We start from the raw sequence: 21,038 nt of genomic DNA, 5'->3' as shown, positions 1-21,038 counted from the left end.
TTAACCGCTGAGCCATCTCTCCAGCCCTACATGCTGACTTCTATAGCTCGAATGGTATTTCCATCATGGAGTCAGTTGTGGGAAGGCCTGGGGACCTACTAAGATCTGGGGCCTTGTTACGAAAACAAAATCTCTACATAAAGGCTGGTTGTGGCACACATCTTTAGTCCTGGTGGATCTCTGATCACTGTGAGTTCAAGGCCAGCCTGGTCTAGCCTGGTCTAGATAGCAGGTTAGGGCTGTATAGGTGAGACTCTGATCCTGGCACCTCCCAAATATCATGAAATATAATGTGTCAAGGTCCAGTCTTGACAGGTTTGTACTTTCCCAGGGTAGGGAGTGTGGGTTAGAGATGTTAGGCAGAAAAAGCAGAGACACAAAAGAAGTAGACAGAGACATAGGACAGAGTCGGGAGGCAACCCAGTGAATGCTGAATCTATTATTATTATTATAGTTATTATTAATGCCCTGGCAATGCTGAAGCATGCATGGGCAGCCCATATAACCTGGCTCGTGTTTATTTCTCATAGGCTTTATATACCTTAATGCAAAGAGGAGGGGGAAGACAAAAGACTTCTTTACCAAGATGCAAGGAACAAACAAAGTAATCACCTTCTCAATACCTAAAGTATCAAGTAACCACACCCTAGGTCAAAACCTCCTGTTAGTAGCCACACGCTGGGTCAAATGTCCTGTCCATAACCTTGAAGAAGCAAGAATAGGCTAAATTCTGATCTTTGGTCAAGGTGGAACAAATCCATATCCATGGGCTCCCACAATAACCATCTCTCCTTCATATTAGCTAGTCCTGAAATTCTTTTCTGCTTTCAAACTGTGATCCTGGTTTGGCCTGAAGTCCCGACAAGACTAGAGGAGGACCTCAGGCTGCCTTGAGCCTTGCCTCTGTCTCCCTAACAGGTGACAGGGATGTTGGTCCATTTTATTCTCAAGAATAATCCAATTCTCAGACTGTTATGATTGTTGGTCACTTTAAGAGACAAGCCACGCCCACTCCCTGCAGCCTCTCCCCTCCTCTCGCCATCTTGCCTCTCTCTGTTCCCTTTTCCGCTCTCCACTCCTTTCTCTCTCCCTCTGTCCTCTTCTTTCTCTTCCCTTTCTCTCTCTCTCCTCTCTTTCTCCCCTTCTCTCCTCTTTCCTTCCCATTCCATAATTCAACTAATAAATATCCCATTCTATTCTGTACGATGTGTTTGTCCATGTGCCTCCCACCCGCTCACCTGCCCACACGTGGCTGGGAACTTGCACTTTCTGGGGACTCACAGTCTGCAGGACCTACCACCGCATGGCTGGGCCCTGCCCGGGGCTGGCGGCTCTTGGGACCCGCTGCCCTAGACCTGCTGCCCGGCCCCCGCTGCTCGGCCCCTGCTGCTCGGGACCCACAGGCAAAATTTGTAACACAGACACCTTGGAGTATGTTTTGATATGTTGCTAGTGTTCCCCATAAAAGCTCTCTTCTTGGTACTGGAGAGATGGCAAGGCAGTGGGGAATGGCTGCTCTTTCAGAGGATCTGAGTTCAGTTCCCAGCACCTAAAAGGTGGTGGCTTACAACAATCTGTAACTCCAGTTCCAGAGAATCTGTCACCCTCTTCTGGTCTGTGTGGGAATTGCATTTAGGTGGTGCAGACATACACATGAATAAGAAACCCACACATGTCCACAAAAACAAATAAGAGGGCTGGAGAGATGGCTCAGAGGTTAAGAGCACTGATTGCTCTTCCAGAGGTCCTGAGTTCAATTCCCAGCAACCACATGGAGGCTCACAACCATCTGTAATGATATCTGGTTCCCTCTTCTGGCCTGCAAGTATACATGCAAGCAGAACACTGTATATGTAATAAATAAATCTCAAAAAACAAAAAACAAATAAGAGCTCTCTCACTGAGGCAGTCAGAGAATCATCACACATTTCCATCTTTTCTGTGTGTGTGGCTGTTGGGTTGAGAGTTGTCCTCCCTAGAGACCCCTGGTTCACTGGATGACCATACTCAGTAACCAGGTCTGAGTGACTGGTCGGTCTGAATCTGAACGGTGTCTTAAGACCTCCCTGATGCTTGAAACAGGTTGGTCCTGAGCCCCCACCCCCACTGGTAAACTAGTTCTGGGGAAATATCCTCTATTCTCCCCAGGTTGCTTCTGTTATGCCCAAATCCGTGGGTCCCCACAAAAGTCAACAAAGGAGCCCAAGTCCCATATGTAAAAACAAAGAGCCTTGATTTTAATCAAGTTTGCAAACTCCGCCTCTCTGCATGTCTAAAGTATTGGAATAACCAGAGAGCCCCGAGCTCAATTAGAGTTGGGTTTTTATAGTAGTAAAGGTGGGGGTGAGGGGTCTCTGAGGTTCAGGACCCCTGATTGGCTGACATTTGTCTAGGGGTGTCCCGGTGAGGTATGCTGGCAGGTGATCATATCTACAGGTTGGAATGTCAGGCATTTCCTTTGAATGGTCGGTTCTTGGTTGGGCAGCTTGTGGTGTCTTTTTTTGTTACCAGGTATTGCTTCAGGGTAAACTATTGAGACTCAGGCCTCTTATTTAAATTTATTGATGGCCAGAGTCCCAGGTGATAATGGTTGGAAGTATAGAACTTCCTTTGGGTGACCTGCCCAGACTTAGATTATCATGGGTGCCCCCCCCACTTCTTTTTCTTTAAAGAGATTGAGGAATTTCAAGCTGGCCTCAGTCTCACTGAGTTCCTGCTGACAAGGTGCTGAAGATGGAACCCAGGGCTCCCTGCTAGACAAGCGCCCTACTAACTGAGCCACACAGCCCACTCTCTTCTCTACAGAAAGGAAAATCGCCCATGAGAAACGAGTTCTGTTTCTCATCTAATATTTCTACTAACTCTGTGGCAATGGCGTTCTGATGAGGTTCAGAGAAGGCGGCTACCTGTGGGGAGTGAAGGAGCCTGGGCTCTGCTCTCCCCATTCACCCTTTGACCTCCGCTAGGTTTCAGTCTTCCTTTGCCCACGGGTTTCTGGCTGTGTTGGACCAATGGCAGGCATTTCCGGAGAGTGCTCTGAGATAGGGAAGGAGGAGAGAGGCCAGGGTATTCCCTGTCTTATCTGCTTGGTCAGGGTGGTTCCAGCAGCTGCCGCCTGATGGAATATAAGGCCTGTTTCCTGGCTGCTCTTCTGATCTCTGGCTCCCTTGGCTCCCTCCCACTAAGTTAGGAGGTGCTGTAAGTTTCCCCACTGGATAATCCTTGTTTTGACTCCCTACATTCTCTGCATAAAGTTTCTTCACTGAAGAGACTTTCAGTTAACATCTTTGTGTTAAAGGAACGACCTTGACCATGCAGCCGCGTGGAATTGTACCGCCTCTAACTGGAGAAGTTAGGGCCTTTCCTGCTAAAAGCAGTCCCCCACCTAGAAGAAACCCAAGTCATGAGTCACGCCTTAGTAACCCTATCCTACCCAGGCTTCTCCTAGGACCCCCAGTGAGCCCTGTCCTTGGCCACAAGTCTCCAGCCTGAGCCGCTTTTCTCCTCCGCCTCACCACCTGCTGAGTTGCTGGCACCTGCGAGATCCAGATCACCTTGCTGGCCCGCTGCGGTTTTTTTTTTCTTATGTGATTAACTGAAGGAAGTTCAGGCACATGACTTATTCTTTTCTCTTTTCAGGAAGGGTGGGTCCATTGTGTCCTGCGGCGAGAAGCTTGCAAAGAAGGAAAGCACCTCCTCAGCCCGCATCGCTGCTGTTCCAATCTGAGAGCTGTTGCTCACCTCCTACAAAAGGCATGCAACATTTGGTCAAGTTGGGAGCGTAGGCCCCAGCCCCTCGCATCTATCCCAGCCCCCAGGGCTGGTCTGGACTCCAAATCCCAGCAGGCCAGGTCCTGACACCTCCCCAGGGTATTTAAGTGGTCTCCTTTTCTTCCTCCTGGGGGTTGTGTTTCCCCCTTGGGGATACCCGAGAGTGCAGAACTCCCATTAAACGTGGATATTTCTTAATTTGACTTGTTTTGATTCGGCTTGATTGGGAATTTTGCGTTGGCAGGGAGCTCGCGTTAGGAAATATTCCTAACACATTTATGTGGGGCTACACCACCAAGACACTAGCAGTTGGCCATAAAAAGCCCCGAGTGCGTCATACACCTGAGGCTTTCCCGAAGGTTGCAGAGGAATTACTTAGTATAGTATGTTTAGATATAAATCATGAGACATATGATTTCTTCGGAAACGTAACTACAGAGTAGATTCGGGAATATTCTTGGTGGGAAGTCCTTCGAACTAAAAGGCACCTTAAGAGGAAACTGCTATGGAAACTACCCAGCAAAGTGATTTCTCCGACCTCCTGGAGTCTATGGCATAAGGCTGTGGAGTGGGGGCTTGGGTGCCGCAGTATTGGGGGACAGCCTGGGAGCGTAGAAAGCTCGAAGACCGTCGTGTTAAGCAGAGGCGCTGCAGAAGGCAGGCGGCAGGGTCGGGGTGGTCCTCGGCAAGGTGGTCTCCCGGCGACGCGTGCAGAGACCGCGTGCAGCATCGGCGGGGGGCGGGGGCGCGTCTGGGGAGGGGGAAGAACGTGTGTGGCCCTGGCCGGCGCCCCGCCAAGCAAGCAAGCGGTGGCTGCGGCCGGCGAGCGCGCGCCCGGCGGTGCGTGTGTGTGACAAGCGTCAGGTGACTCGGGTCACGCAGTCGCTCCCTCGCGCTCCCGGGGAGAACTGCCGCGCTCCGGCTGGCTCCTCTGGCAGCGGCGGCGGGAAGGGGGGCGGGGGCTGGGCGCCGCTGCAGCCCCCAGAGCACCAGGCTCGCCCGGGGAGGTGCGGGCGGTTCGGCCCACGCGGGACTCTGGAGCCGAGCGTGGGCGTGATGAGCCAGGTGCTGGGCAAGCCTCAGCTGCAGGGTGAGGACGGCGGCGACGACGACGAGGAGGAGGATGAGCTGGTGGGACTGGCGGGCTACGAGGACGGGCCCGGGTCCTCGGACGCCGAGCTGGACAGCGGGCCGGAGGAGGGAGGTGAGCCGGCCTGCCTTGCGCGCTCGCCGTCCCGGGGGCGCTGTGCGGAGCGATGCGGGGAGCGCGGGTCCTGGGCGCCGGGGCTGGGGGGAGGGGCGAGGCCGGGCTGCAGACGGCGGCTGGAGGGCGGCGGGGAGCGGGGTCGGGTGTCGAGCTAAAAGAGGCAGCTGGCGGCAGCGTGCCTGCTGGGTCGCCCACAGCTGCGCGTGTCATTCTTCCCCGCTGTAGCCGCGAGAGGGTCCGCGGCGTGGGACCAGAGCTCTGGGGCGGGGCCCGCGCTGCAGGTGGTACCCGAGTCTCCGGGAGACCTCGGGGGATCCCGGTCTTAAGACACTTTGAATGTACCTCGTGTCCTTCCCGGGAGTGGGCGCGGGGCGAGCGATCTTTGGCCACTGAAGCCAACTGTTTCTTCCCGAAGGAGCTCGAGTTAGCCTTTCAGACTAACTAAACGCAGGGCCGCCTGCGTTTCATTCCTGGGACAGGGACACAAAGAAGTGGAGTTTAGGATTCCTTATTGTTTTTCTTTTCTTAACCCCCTCACCCGCCCCCCCTCCCAAGCGGAAGGTTACTTGCAAAGGTCAGTTGACTGGGGCTGTTAATATTCTCCGTGTAGGTTGTAAACATCTCAGGGAAAGGACTAATCTTTTCAATGCCCCACACTGAAAAAACTGAGGAATAAAAGTACTCGTGACTGGAGTTTTAAGAACTTTTATGGAGAATCTACTAATCTGAACTTGAAGCTCTCTACAAAGCCTTTCTCGAAAGCCAGCTTTGATTGTGCATCTGGCAGGGTCTACTTCGGCGAATCAGAAAGGAATAAAGTTAACTGAGCCTTGAGCCGGGCAGATGAGGACAGCTTTCCGAGTTACCCCTTCCCTTCCCGGGCTGCTTTTCTCTAGAGAGGACTGGTACTGGTTCTCCATTGTTCAAATTGGTGTGTGCACCTGTACGCAAGCTTCCCTTTCTGTGGGCCCTTTAATTGGTCCCACAGTGGATCACTTAGCCACTTTTTTTTAAAAAAAATTAATTTGTTCAGTCGCGTTATTACTACTTAATTAGCATTTGTTAGAATCTAGCAGTTAGATCCTTCCATAAAAAGGCTGAACAGGGATGCATTTGCGAGGTATTTGAAAAGGTAGGTGCACAATAGGGAGCTTGTGTGGGAGTTTAAAGAGGAGACCCTATTCCAGAGGAAAAGCCGGTAATTTGACACTGTCCCGGGGGCCCGCGTTTGCCAGGAGGGAATAGAATCCGTTCTTTTCCCCCCTCTCTCTCTCCCTCTTCTCTCTCTCTCTCTCTCTCTCTCTCTCTTCCTCTCTCTCTTCCTCCCTCTCCCTCTCCCTCTCCCTCTCCCTCTCCCTCTCCCTCTCCCTCTCTCTCTCCCTCTCCCTCCAGTTTTTATTGGGATGCTTGGGGGCACTTTTGAAGTTTGATTTGGCAAAATTTGAAGTGAAAGTAAAACCCTGCCCAAGGTGAAGAATTCCTGAAACAAAAGACTTTTCCAGAGCCCGGAATGGGAGGCCCCCAGTGTTGTTAATCTAAAGGCAACCCTGCCTGCAGCTTTGTTTTGATGACTTCAGTAATAAGCCCCCACTGGGAGTTCCCGGATCAGGCGGAATCCTGGAATCTTGCTATAAAAGGCAACAACACATTCACGTGGTGAGAAGCAGGCACGTTCATTTCTGCTCTGGCAAAACTCTGCAGAAGCCTGGCTTTGCTTTGCTTTGCTGTCTGCTGTACACAGGTGGTCTGCTTCTTTCTCCGATCCTTTATCTTTTAAACACTTTCCCTTATCTTTGGCCTCTGTTCTTTCCTAGTTAAAGTCTGGAGGTTTAGGCCCTGAAGCACAATCTCTATTAGAACCTTTGCCTTCTCCCGGCCAGCACTTCCTGCAAGGGTCTGCCAAGTGATTCCGTCTCAGGGAACTGGACCTGGGAGAGGGGCAGCCAAGAATTTAGACATCCTGCTCCTTGTCCTTCTGAAGGCTGGCAGGTTTTGTTTTGAGATTTTGCACGTGGTGTGTGTGTTGCATGATGTAGGTGCCCAGAAGAGGGTATCAGATCTGGAGCCGGAGTTACCGGAGGTTGTGAGCCACCCAGCATAGGTACTCAGGAAGAGCGAGAAGTGCGTTAGCTGCTGAACCATCCGTTTCCGTAGCACACACTCCCAGTTAGATGTTGGTGAAGTCTGCATTTATCTATTCTCAAACTTAGGAGAAAGTGAAAATCAGGGACTTATTTGACAAAAGATGGCTATGATGTGAACAACACACTAGTGACCTAACAAGAGATTTAGTGCCTTCATCTTACGGTGGTCTGGGAGTTTTCCCCGTTACGGTCAGTAATCTCTGGGAGCCTCGGGGTGGGACATTAGATTGACTTGCATTGCTGGTTGAGGTCATTTGTCAGATGTGTAAGATAATGTAGGCAGAAGATGGAAAGCTCCCACCGCCCCTAGTCTACTTGACGTGTGGAGCCCCATCTCATCTTTAACCTGAGTCCCTTGTGAGTTTCACCTTGTGTGGTAAACTCGAAAATGTAGCACAGCTGAGTTGGGACTGAAATGCGCATCTCCTTTGGCTCCTACTCCATATTCTACTCATGAACAGCAGGAGCGGTTTCAAGCAGCTAAGTTCTGTTGGGGACCCACTGAGGCCCTACTTAACCCTTCTTTCATTGATGCCAATCACAGTAAGGCAAGTCTCATCATCTTCATACGCTGCCCCAAATCAAACTCCAGAGACGGGACAATGATTAAACCATGAAAAACAATTACACAGGGACCAGAGCTAAAACAGAGTGGGCGGTATGCTAGCTGTGCAGGCGTGAGGACAGAATTCAGATTCCTGGCATCCACTTAAGCGGATGGGGGGAGCAGAAGGAGGTAGATGTCTGTCATCTCAGCCCTGGGGAGGGAAGACGAGAGACCCCTGCACCCAAAGTCCACCCGGCATCCACATACTTGTATAAAGTACCAACACATACACACACATTGTCATATTCCCCCAAAACCAATTACCATAGAGCTAGGGGTATCCTGGCTCCTGATTTCAGTTCTCAGCACCCCATATTAATTCATAATTGTAACATAAGTAACGATTAATTTTTGACACCTGACTTTACCAACACATACACACACATTGTCATATTCCCCCAAAACCAATTACCACAGAGCTAGGGGTATCCTGGCTCCTGATTTCAGTTCTCAGCACCCCATATTAATTCATAATTGTACCATAAATAACGATTAATTTTTGACACCTGACTTTACATTGACTAAAGTAAATTACTGTGCTTTCAAAACTGGCAAGGGGCGAGACCAAAAGATACCCCTATTGTTATCTGCTCTCCCGTTGTTGAATCAGAAAGTAAAGAGTTTCCCCTAAAGTCCACAATTTGTAGGGGAAACTTGGTGAGGACAGCTGCTCACCCCAGTCTGCCTGAATCTGGACTGTTTGCACAGTGGCCTCTGCGCCTTGGAGTCTGAGGAAGCGATGATTTCGCTTGTTACTAGAGTCCCCATAGGGTAAGCTGGTGATACTCCCTGAAGGGTATACAGGGGCTGAATACAGCAAGTCCCTCCTACGAGCCGTTAATAGCAATAGCCGGGTGTGGTGATAGACGTCCGCAATCTCAGCACTCCAAAGAGTGGGAAGCGGGATCACCAGTTCCAGGCCTGATACACCTGCCCTTTTATTAGCCGGCTCTCCCGCTTTGTTATTAGAACAGACATAGGGCGGTGCAAAGAGGATCGTGGAAAGATTCCTGTCCCAGGCGGCACTTTATTTAGATTAGCCCTCCCCAGCCGTGTAGCGGTGCGGGATGGCTTTGCTTCCTAAATCAGCTCTTTCTTGTTCTACCCCCTTTATTCTTTCAGTGTCTTTTGTCCTTTTCATAAGCAGTGTGCACCAGAGATCACATATCAGTCAGTCCTGGACACCCTCAAGCATCAGTCCTTGCCTTCTTTCTTCCTTGAGGCAGCAGGGCATGTTCGCATGTTCGTACTGGACCCTGGAGCCTCCAGGGATGCCAGTGTCTTGGACACCCGTCTCATGTAGTCCACTGGGATACAAATGCATAGCATTGCCTCGGGCAGAAAGTAGATTGTGGGGGTCCAAACTCACGGATGTACCCCTTTAAAAAATTAACAAAACAAAAATTCTGTTTCCTCTGTCAAACCCTGTAAAGAAAGTTCTTTGGTGACAGTGGCTCTCCCTAGCTTCGCTGTGACTCAGGCTTCTCACTCCTGGATTAATGTGTCTGAGAAGCTGTTGATTGTCTTCTTACGGATCTGAGCAGGATTGTCACATGTTTTTCAGTGTGTAAAAGAGGTTTGTATAAAAACAGCCTTGAGTTTCTCTCAAGCAATTTTAAAAAGTTCCTAAGAACACTTCCTCCTTTAGAAAGTATTGGTAAATAACTACACATTAGAGACATAACTGAATATATATTGAATAATATATACAGTACATATTACAAATAATGTATGTGAATATATTCAATCATGCTTTTCAGTTCCCTACTAGTATGATTTGAAAGAATTTTATAGAAGATTTTTATTTCTACATATAACTTTTATATCTCATGTTTTGGGGACAGGGTCTCATTATGTAGTCCTAATTGACCTGGAACTGGCTATGTGGGACAGTTTGGCCTCAAACTGAAGAGATCACCCTCAAAATATTCACTGTTGTGAGCCAGAGTTCATGCAGAGAATTTCCGTTTCTCTAGGGAGAACCCCTAGACTAGCAGTGTGGCAGAATATTTGTTTAATTGTGCAAAAATGTGCTGCATTTGTTTAACTATGTAAAGATGTGTTGCTGTTTTAACTTGCCTGCCTAAGGTATCTGATTGGTCTACTAAAAAGCTTAATGGCCAATAGTGAGAGGGGAGGTGTAGGCGGAGCTTCCAGGCAGAGAGTAAGAAAAAGGAGGAATTTAGGCTCAGGGAAGGAGAGAGAGAGAGAGAGAAAGGGAAAGAACAGGTAGGGAAACAACAGGTAGACATTAGCGGCCAGCCAGGCAGGCACAGAGGAAGCAGGAGAGTAGAATACAGAATGAAAGTTAAAAAGCCCCGAGGGGAAACATAGGTGAATAGAAATAGGTTAAATTAACTTAAGAGAGCCTAAACTAAGTTAAGACAAGCCTAAACTAAGGCCAAGCATTCATAATTGATAATAAACTTTCGTGTCTTTCTTTGGGAGCCGCTTGGCACCCTCCCCCCAAAAAAATCGCAACTAATGGTTCTCAACATGTGGGTCGCTGCCCCTTTTGTGGGTTGAACGACCATTTCAAAGTTATCCCATATTAGATACCTGCATATCAGATATTTACATTATGACTCATAACTAGCAAAATATCACAGCAGTAATTAAAATAATTCCATGGTTTAGGGGTCACCACAAAATGAGGCGTTGTATTAAAAGGTCACTGCCTTGGGAAGGTTGAGAATCTAAGGCACCTGGGCAGCACTGTGAAGAAGGGCTGTGAGGAACTTTTTCATACGGGTTACTGACCTTTGAGTCCTGACCCGCGCCACACCCATCCACAGTAAGCAAGTAAGAGAGCCAAATCGAAATTTGAAGTCAGAAAATGGTGTATGCATTGTGGCCATGTTGGGAAGAGAGCCAAAGAGATCCAGCAGAGCCCTCAAGACTGCCTCTTTTGAGTCCTGAAGCAAGATTAAAATTTAAATCAAGGTCCAAGGACATGCACGTGTGTGTGCATGCGCTTGTGTGAGCAGTTCCATGTGTGTGTGCGTGTGTTTGTGTGTGTTTGTGTGTGTGTGTATGTGTGTGAGCAGTCCCGTCAAACTGTGATCCCGCCCACCACTGGTCCATCATTGTCTAGGCTTCAGTCTTGTCGTCGAGACGGTCTGACAAGCTGTGTGAGATCCCCTAAAGCCAAGACCCCCTCTGATTGGACAAGACCCTTTCCTTGTCCCAGCATGAGAGTCCTGTGGTCCATTGTTTGAATATTCTGATAATCCTGATAGACTCAGATGTCTCTTCTTTCTGCCAGGCCTGTGATAAACTGTGAGGGTCAAATTTGGGGCCCTCATGCAATGCAAGCATTGTATCCCAGCCTCTAGAGTGGTGTCTTAAGTCCACCACACAGACCCTTCTTCCTTGGGACTCTTATTTCTGGAGGGAATTTCCCTAAATGTGAATGAGACCATGTTAATCTTTTGTATTAGCGATCTCCTCCTGGATGTCGGGTTAAATGCAAAACTTCCCAGCACTGAATTGGTGAGCTAGTCTATGTGGAAAGAAACAGCTCTCACCGCAAATGGTTTATTCTGGAGCAACTGCGAGTGACTGTGGCGTGAGACACCATAATAGAATGTTCTAGTATAGAAATGTTTTATAATAACAGAAGAAAGTTACAAATCAAGACGTTAAAAAAATACAGTGTCGGGGACATCACAGAGAAGGGTTTCAGTAAGACAAGGGCATCGCCTATGAGTTTCAAATGCTTTCGGATGGCTTTCTTAGCCTTTGGGTGATGGAAGCCAGTAGTAGGCTAAATTGATACATTCCGAAAGGTTTTTATTATCTGTCAGTCTCAGAAGTGGGAAAGGAATGGCTGTTTAGGGGGCTGATGATGGTCCAGGCTCTGGATCTGCAGCATTCCAGCCTCTCCACATCGCTGCCTCTCTAATCAGTCTGCAGACCTGGCTCTCCAGGAAGTCTCAGCCACACCTGTGGGGCTTTGTCCACTCGTTTAGTCAGAGGTATTTACTGAATGTTGCTACATGCCTTGTACGTGTATCCCGAGAGAGACAGATGGCACACAAGGACACCAGGACAGATATCAAAGTCAAAGAATGGCCTTGTTGTGAGCAGTATGTAAAAGACGCAGGTTCTGGCCTAGGAAGGGGTGGTTTAGGTCAGAGAAGGTGATTAGGTAGCAGGGCTGAATGGGGAGAAAAAGTCTGGGGACGCCTAGATAGTGGAAGACGGGAGGCAAGACCTTGTGGACCCTTCCGGAAGGCCTGAGTGGCTGGGAGGAAGGAGAGCAGGTGTGTGGGTGAGAACGGTGTTTAGAGAGGGAAGAGAGCATTGGGCGCTCCCGGGCTGTGTGACTCCTCTTGTCTTCAGGGTGCACCCTGACCTCCCATCCCTGTAACTTGTTCTCTTCCAGGAACAGCCTTTCTCTCCATAGTTCCTCTTTAAGGCTTTGAACTTTTAGCTTCCTAAGCTTTGTTCCTGTGCCTTTCTCAAATCTCTGTCCCTCTCCTGCTGAGGGTGATGGGTCTCTCTTTGCATCTGCCACCCTGCCTCACATGAAGAGGCATTCAGGGCATGAAATAAGAACAGTACCCTCCTACATGTTTTATCCCATGTCAACAATAACCTCTGAAGGCCCTATGCCACTTTTTAGATCCCTCTGTGGATCTCCCAGTCTCTGTTGTTCTTCCTGTAGCGAGCCTCTGATATCCTGTATAGAACACGTGCCTGTAGCATTTCTCTTCCCCACTCTGGTGCTGTTCCACTAGACATGATCAGGAAGTATTTGTGCGGAGCCCTTCTGTAGGAGGCTGAGGCACTTGCCTTCCTCCTGGGCGTGTTCTAGTGTTGTGGAGATGGGGAGCTGTTTGGGGGAATTCAGAACTGCATTCTGTGGGAAGGGATTTGAACCCTGGACAAGTAAATTCCACTTATTCCATACACCTGTATCATGCCATTCAGTTCCTAGGGCTTCTTAGGCAGATTTTGGGAAGTACAGAGAGTCGTGGTAGAGTGCTTGCCTAGCAGTCAGGAAGCTCTGGCTTCAGTCCCTATCACCACATAAACCAGTGGTATGAGCCGGTAATACCAGCAGTTAGGAGGCAGAAGCAGGAGGATCAGGAGTTTGAGATCATGATCCACTCTACAGGGAGTTTGCGGCAGCCATGAGCAACCCAAGTGTGTTCTTCAACATTGTGGCTGATGGCAAGCCCGCCATGGTCAACCCAGTTGTGTTCTTCAACACCGTGGCTGATGGCAAGCTCTTGAGCCATGTCTCCTTCCAGCTGTTTGCAGACAAAGTTCCAAGGACAGCAGAGAATGTTCATACTCTGAGCACCAGAGAGAAAGGATTTGTTTTTTTTAAGCTTAGTGTTTTTTTAAAGACTTATTTATTTTTATTATGTATACAACATTCTGCCTTCATGTATGCCCATGCACCAGATCTCATTTCAGAGTGGCATACTAATTATTTTTCAATGGTGGCTCACAGTAATAATGCATATTTATATCAGGAACCAGCACATGTATGTGAATTAACCCAAGTTTCACTAGTGTTTATACATCGTATACTCTAATGTTGGCTGGTTTCTTCTTTTCCAGACATTTGTTATTTGGTGCTGTTACCATTGGTTTCGTTGATTTGTTTTCTAAGCTGTGACAAATATTATGACTATAGAATCTGTCATATTGATGGTGTTCTTTGCCTTACAGAAGTTTCTCAAGTTCAGGAGGTTTCATTTATTAATTGTCGATCTCAGTGTCTGTGCTACTGGTGTTATATTCAGGAAGGGGTCTCCTGTGCCAATGTGTTCAAGGCTATTTCCCACTTTCTCTTCTGTCAGCTTCAGTGTATCTGAATTTATGTTGAGGTCTTTCCTCTACTTGGACTTGAGTTTTGTGTAGGGCGATAGCTTTGAATCTGTTTGCATTCTTCTACATACTGCCATCCAGTTGGCGTACGCCAACACCATTTGTTGAAGATGCTTTCTTTTTCGACTGTATGCTTTTGGCTTCTTTGTCAAAAATCAGGTGTTCATAAGTTGTGTGGGTTTATGTCAGGGTCATCGATTTGATTCCATTGGTTCACATGTCTTTTTTTTTTTTTAAATATTTATTTATTGTGTATACAGCATTCATTCCATGTATACCTGCAGGCCAGAAGAGGGCACCAGACCTCATTACAGATGGTTGTGAGCCACCATGTGGTTGCTGGGAATTGAACTCAGGACCTTTGGAAGAGCAGACAATGCTCTTACCCTCGGAGCCATCTCTCCAGCCCCCCACATGTCTGTTTTTATGCCATTACCAAGCTATTTTTATTACTAGAGCTCTGTAGTAGAGCTTGAGATGACGGGTGGTGAGACCTCCTGAAGTTCTTTTATTGTTCCAGGACTGTTTTATCTATTTAGCTATTCTGAGTTTTTTGTTTTGTTTTGTTTTTTTGTTTTTCCAAATGAAGCTGAATATTGTTCTTTCAAGGTCTATGAAGATCTTCACCAAACCCACATCTGACAGAGGATTGCTATCCAAAGTATATAAAGAACTTAAGAAATTAGACATCAAAATACTAAATAATTTCATTAAAAATGGGGTACAGATTTTAACAGAGAATTCTCAACAGGAGAATCTTGAATGGACAAAATATGCTTTAAAAAGTATTCCGCATTCTTAGCTATCAGGGAAATGCAAATCAAAATGACTTTGAGATACTATCTTACACCTGTCTCAATGGCCAAGATTAAAAATATTAATGATAGCCTGTGTTGGAAAGGATGTGGAATAAGGGGAACTCCACTGCTGGTCAGAGTGCAAACTTGTACAGCTACTTTGGAAATCAGTATGGCGCTTTCTCAGAAAATTAGGAGTCAGTTCATTCACCTAAAGACCCAGCGATATCACTCTTGGGCATGTACCCAAAGGATGCACAACTATACCCCAAGGACACTTGCTCAGCCATGTTCATAGCAGCATTATTTGTAAGAGCCAGAACCTGAAAACAACCCAGATGCCCTCAACCAAAAAACAGCTAAAGAAAATGTGGTATATCTACACAATGGAGTATAACTCAGCAAAAAAAAAAAAAAAAAAAAAAAAAAAAACAGTGACATGAAATTTGTAGGCAAATGGATGGAACTAGAAAAAAAAATCATCCTGAGTGAGGTAACCCAGATCCAAAACGACAAACATGGTGTGTACTCACTCATAAGTGGATATTAGACATAAAGCAAAGGACCAGGCTACAGTCCTCAGCCCCAGAGAAGCTAGGTAACAAGGAGGACCCTAGGAGGGACACATGGGTCTCCTTGTGAAGAGTAAGTAGAAGGGATGTTCTGGGTTAACTGGGGGTGGGGGAAGTAGAGGGGAGAGATGGGAATGTGAGGGATCAGGATGGTCGAGTTGTGGGCTGGATGAGCAGGAGAGTGATGGGGGAGATACCTTGATAGAGGAGACCTTTGTGGGGTTAGGGAGAAAGCTGGTGCCAGGGAGACTCCCGGGAACCCACAAGGATGACTGCAGCTAAGACTCCTAGTAATATCGGAGAGAATGCCTGAACTGGCCTTCCCCTGTAATCAGATGGGTGGCTGCCCTAGCTGTCATCATAGAGCCTGCATCCAGTCTGATGGAAGCAGATGCAGAGATTCGCAGCCAAGCACCGGGCTGAGCTCCGTGAGTTCCGTTGAAGAGAGGGTGGAGGGGTTATATGAGCAAGGGGGGGGGGGTCAAGACCATGATGGGGAAACCTGCAGAGACAGCTGGCCTGAGCTTGTGGGAACTCTTGGACTCTCGACGGACAGCAACGGAACTGGCATGGGACAGACCTAGGCCCTCTGCACCTTGGTAACAATTGTGTAGCTTGGTCCTTATGGGGCCCCTAGCAGTAGAACCAGGACCTGTTCCTGATGCATGAGCTGGCTCTTTGGAACCTACTTTCTATGGTAGGGATGCCTTGTTCAGCCTTGATACAGTGGGGAGGAGTGTGGTTCTGCCTCTGCTTGATGTGCCATGCTTTGTTGATTCCCATGGGAGGCCTTACCCAATCTGAATGGAGACGGAGGAAAAATGTTGGAGAAAGCTGCTTATTTTGGTCCTGGCCGCCCAGCTAGCTTAGACCCGAAATAATCACATAGAAACTGCATCAGTTAAATCACTGCGTGGTTCATTTGTTCTAGCTTCTTATTTGCTAAGTCTTACATCTTAATTTAACCCATTTCTAGTAATCTGTGTATCTCCAAATGGCAGTGGCTTACTGGCATGTCTGACTCTGGCAGCAGCCTCATGGCTTCTCCCTGACTCCACCTTCCTCCTCCCATGCTATAGACCAAGCCAGTTCTTTATTCATTAACCAATAAAAGCAACACATAGACAGAAGGACCTCCCATACCAGAAAAGTGGGTGGGAGGTGGGGGGGGGAGTAGTGGGGGAGAGAGCAGAAGGAGAGGGGGGAGAGAAAAATGTGGTTGGTATGTAAAATAATTTTTTTTAAATGATGGGGAAGAAAAGACTCTTTGATGTTAGAAGGCCGTATGGCTGACATGAAGTCACCTTGTAAGGTAAGGAATGGTCTGGTTTTAATGTGGTAGAGGTGCTGCCAAGCAGACTGCCACCTCCAGCCTTGTGATCTGGGCAGCCTCCATACTCAGATGCTTTGAGTTCTTGTCAGTAGCTGGGAAAGGTTTCAGAAGTGGCACAGTAGTCCCTGGCACATAGCGTGCAGTTAGACATCTAACTGAAGCAGTGGAATGTGTCCCAAGTCTCCGGGGTCCCCTGGTCCCTGGTGATGTCATCTTGCTGACATGGGCTGCCATTTTTCCACTCTAGTTAGTGTGTGCTGGACCCTAGCTGGCAGGGAGACACATCCAGCTCCATGTGCAATGAGAGTTGCACGTCTGTCTCACTCACCTTAGTTTACCTGACACCTCTAAACTCACACACCCACACCCCCCTTCAAAAAGTTTCCTTTGCCACCCTCCACACCCCCTGAGAGGAGACACTCACATACCCTCATTTCACAAAGTTTCCTTTGCCACCGTCTGCCCCCCTGAGAGGAGACACTCCAGACTGCATTTCCAGACTTAGCTAAAGACTGCACCTGCATCTAGCAGTGTACCTGGTCAGAAAGACTTACAACCTGTGGGCATTATTTGTAATGCTTCTGTTCTGTTTATTTGTTGGAAGAAGTTGTATTCAGAAAGATCAGTAGATGGGGCCAGTGAGACGGCTTGGCAGAAGGTGTTTGCTGCCAGGTCTGAAGATCTGCCTTAGATCCCCAGCACGTCCACTCCTCAGGCTGGCCCCAGGGCATTGCTCCCATTGAACACTGTTTAGGAGGTAGTAATAAGAGCAACTGGAGCTCATCCAATTTCTTTTCCTTGGGATTGCAGTTTTAAAATAACTCACATTAGAATGCGATTTGCAAAAATAAGTACACATTTGATATGATCCCACAGTCAGGTAAAGGATTTATCCACCATATTCACTGCGAAGTTACCTTACCCCCTTGGAGTCTCTTCTACCCCTACTCTTGTCTCCAGGCAGCCACTGAGGCAGTGTGTGCCATTGTACGTTAGTTTATATTGTTCCAGAATTTTCTGAAAAATATAGAACTGGATCCTTCTCAGCAGTTCATCTGTGAGTGCCAACAACTTCCTTCCTCCCTCCTTTTCTTCCTGTGCTGCTGATCCAGGTTGGAAGCTGATGCATGCTAGGCAAGCACCCAGCCCCTGCTTAGTTCCTTGTATGGCTAGGATGTGCTGCAAGTTGCTTATCCATTTACCTGTTGATAGACAAATGAGTTGTTCTCGGTTTTGGAGTATTATGAATAAAGTAGGGATAGTAGTAGAAATGAGCTTTTTTCCCTCCTCTCCTCCTTCTTTTTTTTTCTCCCTCTTCTTCCTCCTTCTCCTCCTTCTTTTCCTTTCTCCTCCCCCTCCCTCTCCCTCTCCTCCTCCCTCTCCCCCTCCTGTCTGTCTTGTCCTCAGAATATTTTTGTTTCCAGAACCCCGTGGCCCTTTCTGGATTCGCTCGTGCTCCAAGGTGATCATTTTTTTTTCTCTAGATTCATTGTCGTAACACAAGAGTTTCTTCTGATTCTTTAGTGAACCTGCTTCTTCCGTTTATTGAGCCTACGTCCTCATCTGTAATTCACATTTTAATCAGTATCTCTCACATGCTCATCCTTGAGGGAGTGTCTGGAAGGAAGATGGCAGGCAGTTTCTGCCTCAGACACCTTTTTGTACACTTTAGACACTGTATAAGAATCACTGCACCATGGTTTACCAGGGCTGCAGGCTCCGTTCCCAGCTGTCTTAGTATTGCTTAGGGATTTCTCATAACTTTGAGTTCTGTATGTTGGGCTTGGCCATCCACGTGTCTTTGTTCAGCTATGGTTTATAACACATGCCCTTTCTTCTGGTTTTAGGGCTTCAATTTGGGATGGCACTAGCTTATGACCTAAGTCCTGGTCCTTCAGTCCACGGTCTGGTTTCCTGAGGCAGACTTGTCGTGGCAGCCTCAGGAGAGTGTGATTGCTGATGAGGAAGGAACCTCATGTGTTTTAGGTGCATCCTACCTAAATCCTGCCCTAGGTTACAGCTTGTACCGTGTATGCCAGTCGGTTGTTGAACTGGGGAAGACTGTGTAGGCATGGTGTCGGGGAGGTTCTTGGGGGGACAAGGTGTCTGGGGGCAGTGATCTGGTGCTGCCAGTGGGGTTTGGTCTTCCGCTGGACCTGCGTGGAAGGAGGAGAGCACTGACTCTTCCCAAGTTATCCTCTGATCTCCACATGCACACCCATGCCCCCCACAGATGAAGAAATGTAGTTAAATAGTTGTTAAATTGAGATGTGCTTTGAATACTGTACATAGTATCTTTGAGTTTGAACACAGTGAGTTCCGGACAGCCAGGGCTACACAGTGAGACCGTCTCAAAAATCAAAAAACAAACAAACGAAAACCAAAGTTCATAGGTAAACATTCAAGTGTTTGGTGTTTGTTACCAATTCAGCAATTGGAGAAGCTGAAAAGGAGGGGGACGGACACACACACACATACACACACACACACACCCACGGTCTCACTATGTAATTCTGGCTGGCCTCGAGCTCACAGAAATCTGCCTATCTCTGCCTCCCAAGTGCTGATATCAAAGGTGTGCACCACTGTGTCCCTCTGCATATATTCTTTTTAAAAGTATATTCCTGCTAGTGGGCCGTATTGTAGCTCCACATTTAAATTCCATTTTACAGTTTCAATAGCAATGTCCATTCTGCCCCTTTCCTGCACTTGCTACTTTCTATCCTGGGTCTCTCTCCTGGTTTAACATGTATCTGCAGTGACTGATAATGCAGGGCATCTCCTGGTATGCTTGTTAGATAGTAACGATACAGTGATGTATGTGTATCGTTTGGAAGGATGTTTGGTTCCTTGGCCCCCTTTCCCTTGGGTTGTTCACCGAGACAGTTTAGTTCTTCATGTATTGAAGGCCTTGTCACATAGTGACTCACAAATGCTTTTTTCCTTTATGGTGATAGAATTTAAATTTTCTTTAATTTTTTTAAAGAGTTGTTTTATTTTTCTATTACGTGTGCATGTGTATGGGTGTGTGTGTCCCTGAGGAGGCCAGAAGAGGGTGTCAGGTCCCTTGGAGCTAAAGTTACAGGTAGCTGTGATCTGCCTGACTTAAGTGCTTGGAACTGAATTCTGGTCACCTGCAAGAACGGCAATGACTCCTAACTGATGAGCCATCTCTACAGTGCCCATTTTTTTTAAGTTTTGATGACATATAGTCTGCATCCCTCTTCCTCTGTAGTTACTTGTACATGGTTACAGCTAAGGAAACTGTCTAATCTGAGGTTGCCTGTGGTTCTTCCTGAGAGCTTAGTTTTAGCTCCTAAGTTGAGGTGTTTGGTCCATTTTGAGTTAACCTGTTAGTGATCTTAGGTCAGTCTTTGCATGTAGATTACAATTTGACCCAGCATCCTTGATGGATTGAGTCTTCATGCCTAGACCTTGTGATCCTCCCGATTTAGCCTCCCAAGTATTAGAGTTACAGGCATGTACCACCACTCCTGCTTGAGTCTTAATTATTCTAGGTCCTTGATTTCATTTAACTATCCTAACAGACCTGAGACATGTTTATTGTCACTATATTTTATGGATTTTTAAAGCTGATTCTTTTTTTTAATATTTATTTACTTATTATGTATACAATATTCTGTCTGTGTGTATGTCTGCAGGCCAGAAGAGGGCACCAGACCCCATTACAGATGGTTGTGAGCCACCATGTGGTTGCCGGGAATTGAACTCAGGACCTTTGGAAGAGCAGGCAATGCTCTTAACCACTGAGCCATCTCTTCAGCCCTGATTCTTTTTTTTTTTTAAGAAGATTTTGTTTTTATTTATTTATTTTTTTAATTATGCATACATATGCATGTCGGAGTGAGTGTGGTTCCCACAGAGTCTGGAAGAGAAGGTTGCATCCCCTGAAGTTGGTGCAGTGAGCCCACTGGCAGGAGTACTGGGAACCCCACTCCGTTCCTCTGGAAAAGCAGCCACTGGGGGCTCTCTCCAGCCTCATTTAATTTAAACGTTAATAGCTGTCTGTGGTTCTCTTACTGGATGATGGAAGCTGAAGTGGGTAGTCCTGGGAAGGAGGTCTGAGTCTCACGTTCGAGTTCTGTGTTCTAGGCTGCAAGGCCCACGAGGATGCCAGCCAGGAGAGGGGTTAAGAGCAGAGACTCTGATGGCCTTGGAGGGAGGGTGTGACTAAAGACCTGTGGCTGTGAGCTCCAGGAAGCATCTGCTTTTTGTATTCCAGAGTCCCTGCTTGGAATGCTGAGCTATGCAATGGAACTCTGCCCTTCAGGGATATGTGAGGGAACGTTAGGGCAGTTTTCAGGGCCTTAGGTCTCCAGTTGTCCCTCTCATGAGTGGGTAGTAGAGGGGACATAGCATCTGAGTCACAGACCATCCGACATGGAGGCGAAACCCCTCGTTAGAACGACTCACCCCATCCTGTTTGTTCTGTGGTTTCTCCAGTTCTGGACTTGAGCGACCCCTTCAGCACTGAGGTGAAGCCCAGAATCCTGCTCATGGGTCTCAGAAGGAGCGGCAAGTCGTCCATACAGAAAGTTGTCTTTCACAAGATGTCCCCGAGTGAGACCCTGTTCCTGGAGAGCACCAACAAGATCTGCCGGGAAGACGTCTCCAACAGCTCCTTTGTCAACTTTCAGATCTGGGACTTCCCAGGGCAGATTGACTTTTTTGACCCGACCTTTGACTACGAGATGATCTTCCGGGGAACAGGGGCGCTGATCTTTGTCATCGACTCCCAGGTA

At 47.6% G+C, this 21,038-nt stretch overlaps 1 protein-coding gene across 1 annotated transcript in view; it reads left to right on the top strand.

The window, feature by feature from the left end:
• Positions 1 to 4,675: 4,675 nt before the first annotated feature.
• The window catches only part of Rragd (Ras related GTP binding D), a 40,642-nt gene continuing 24,279 nt past the window's right edge, over positions 4,676 to 21,038 (top strand). Inside the window, exons 1-2 of the mRNA XM_085677268.2 lie at positions 4,676 to 4,975; positions 20,740 to 21,035. Coding sequence (XP_085533394.2) covers positions 4,828 to 4,975; positions 20,740 to 21,035 — 444 coding nt within the window. The 5' untranslated portion in view covers positions 4,676 to 4,827. The remainder of the gene's footprint in view (positions 4,976 to 20,739; positions 21,036 to 21,038) is intronic.

Source organism: Myodes glareolus, chromosome 16 (assembly GCF_982192425.1).
Source record: "Myodes glareolus chromosome 16, mMyoGla1.1, whole genome shotgun sequence".
Taxonomy (NCBI): domain Eukaryota; kingdom Metazoa; phylum Chordata; class Mammalia; order Rodentia; family Cricetidae; genus Myodes; species Myodes glareolus.
Note: the sequence above shows the minus strand (reverse complement) of the source record. Positions and strands in the feature narration are given on the sequence as shown.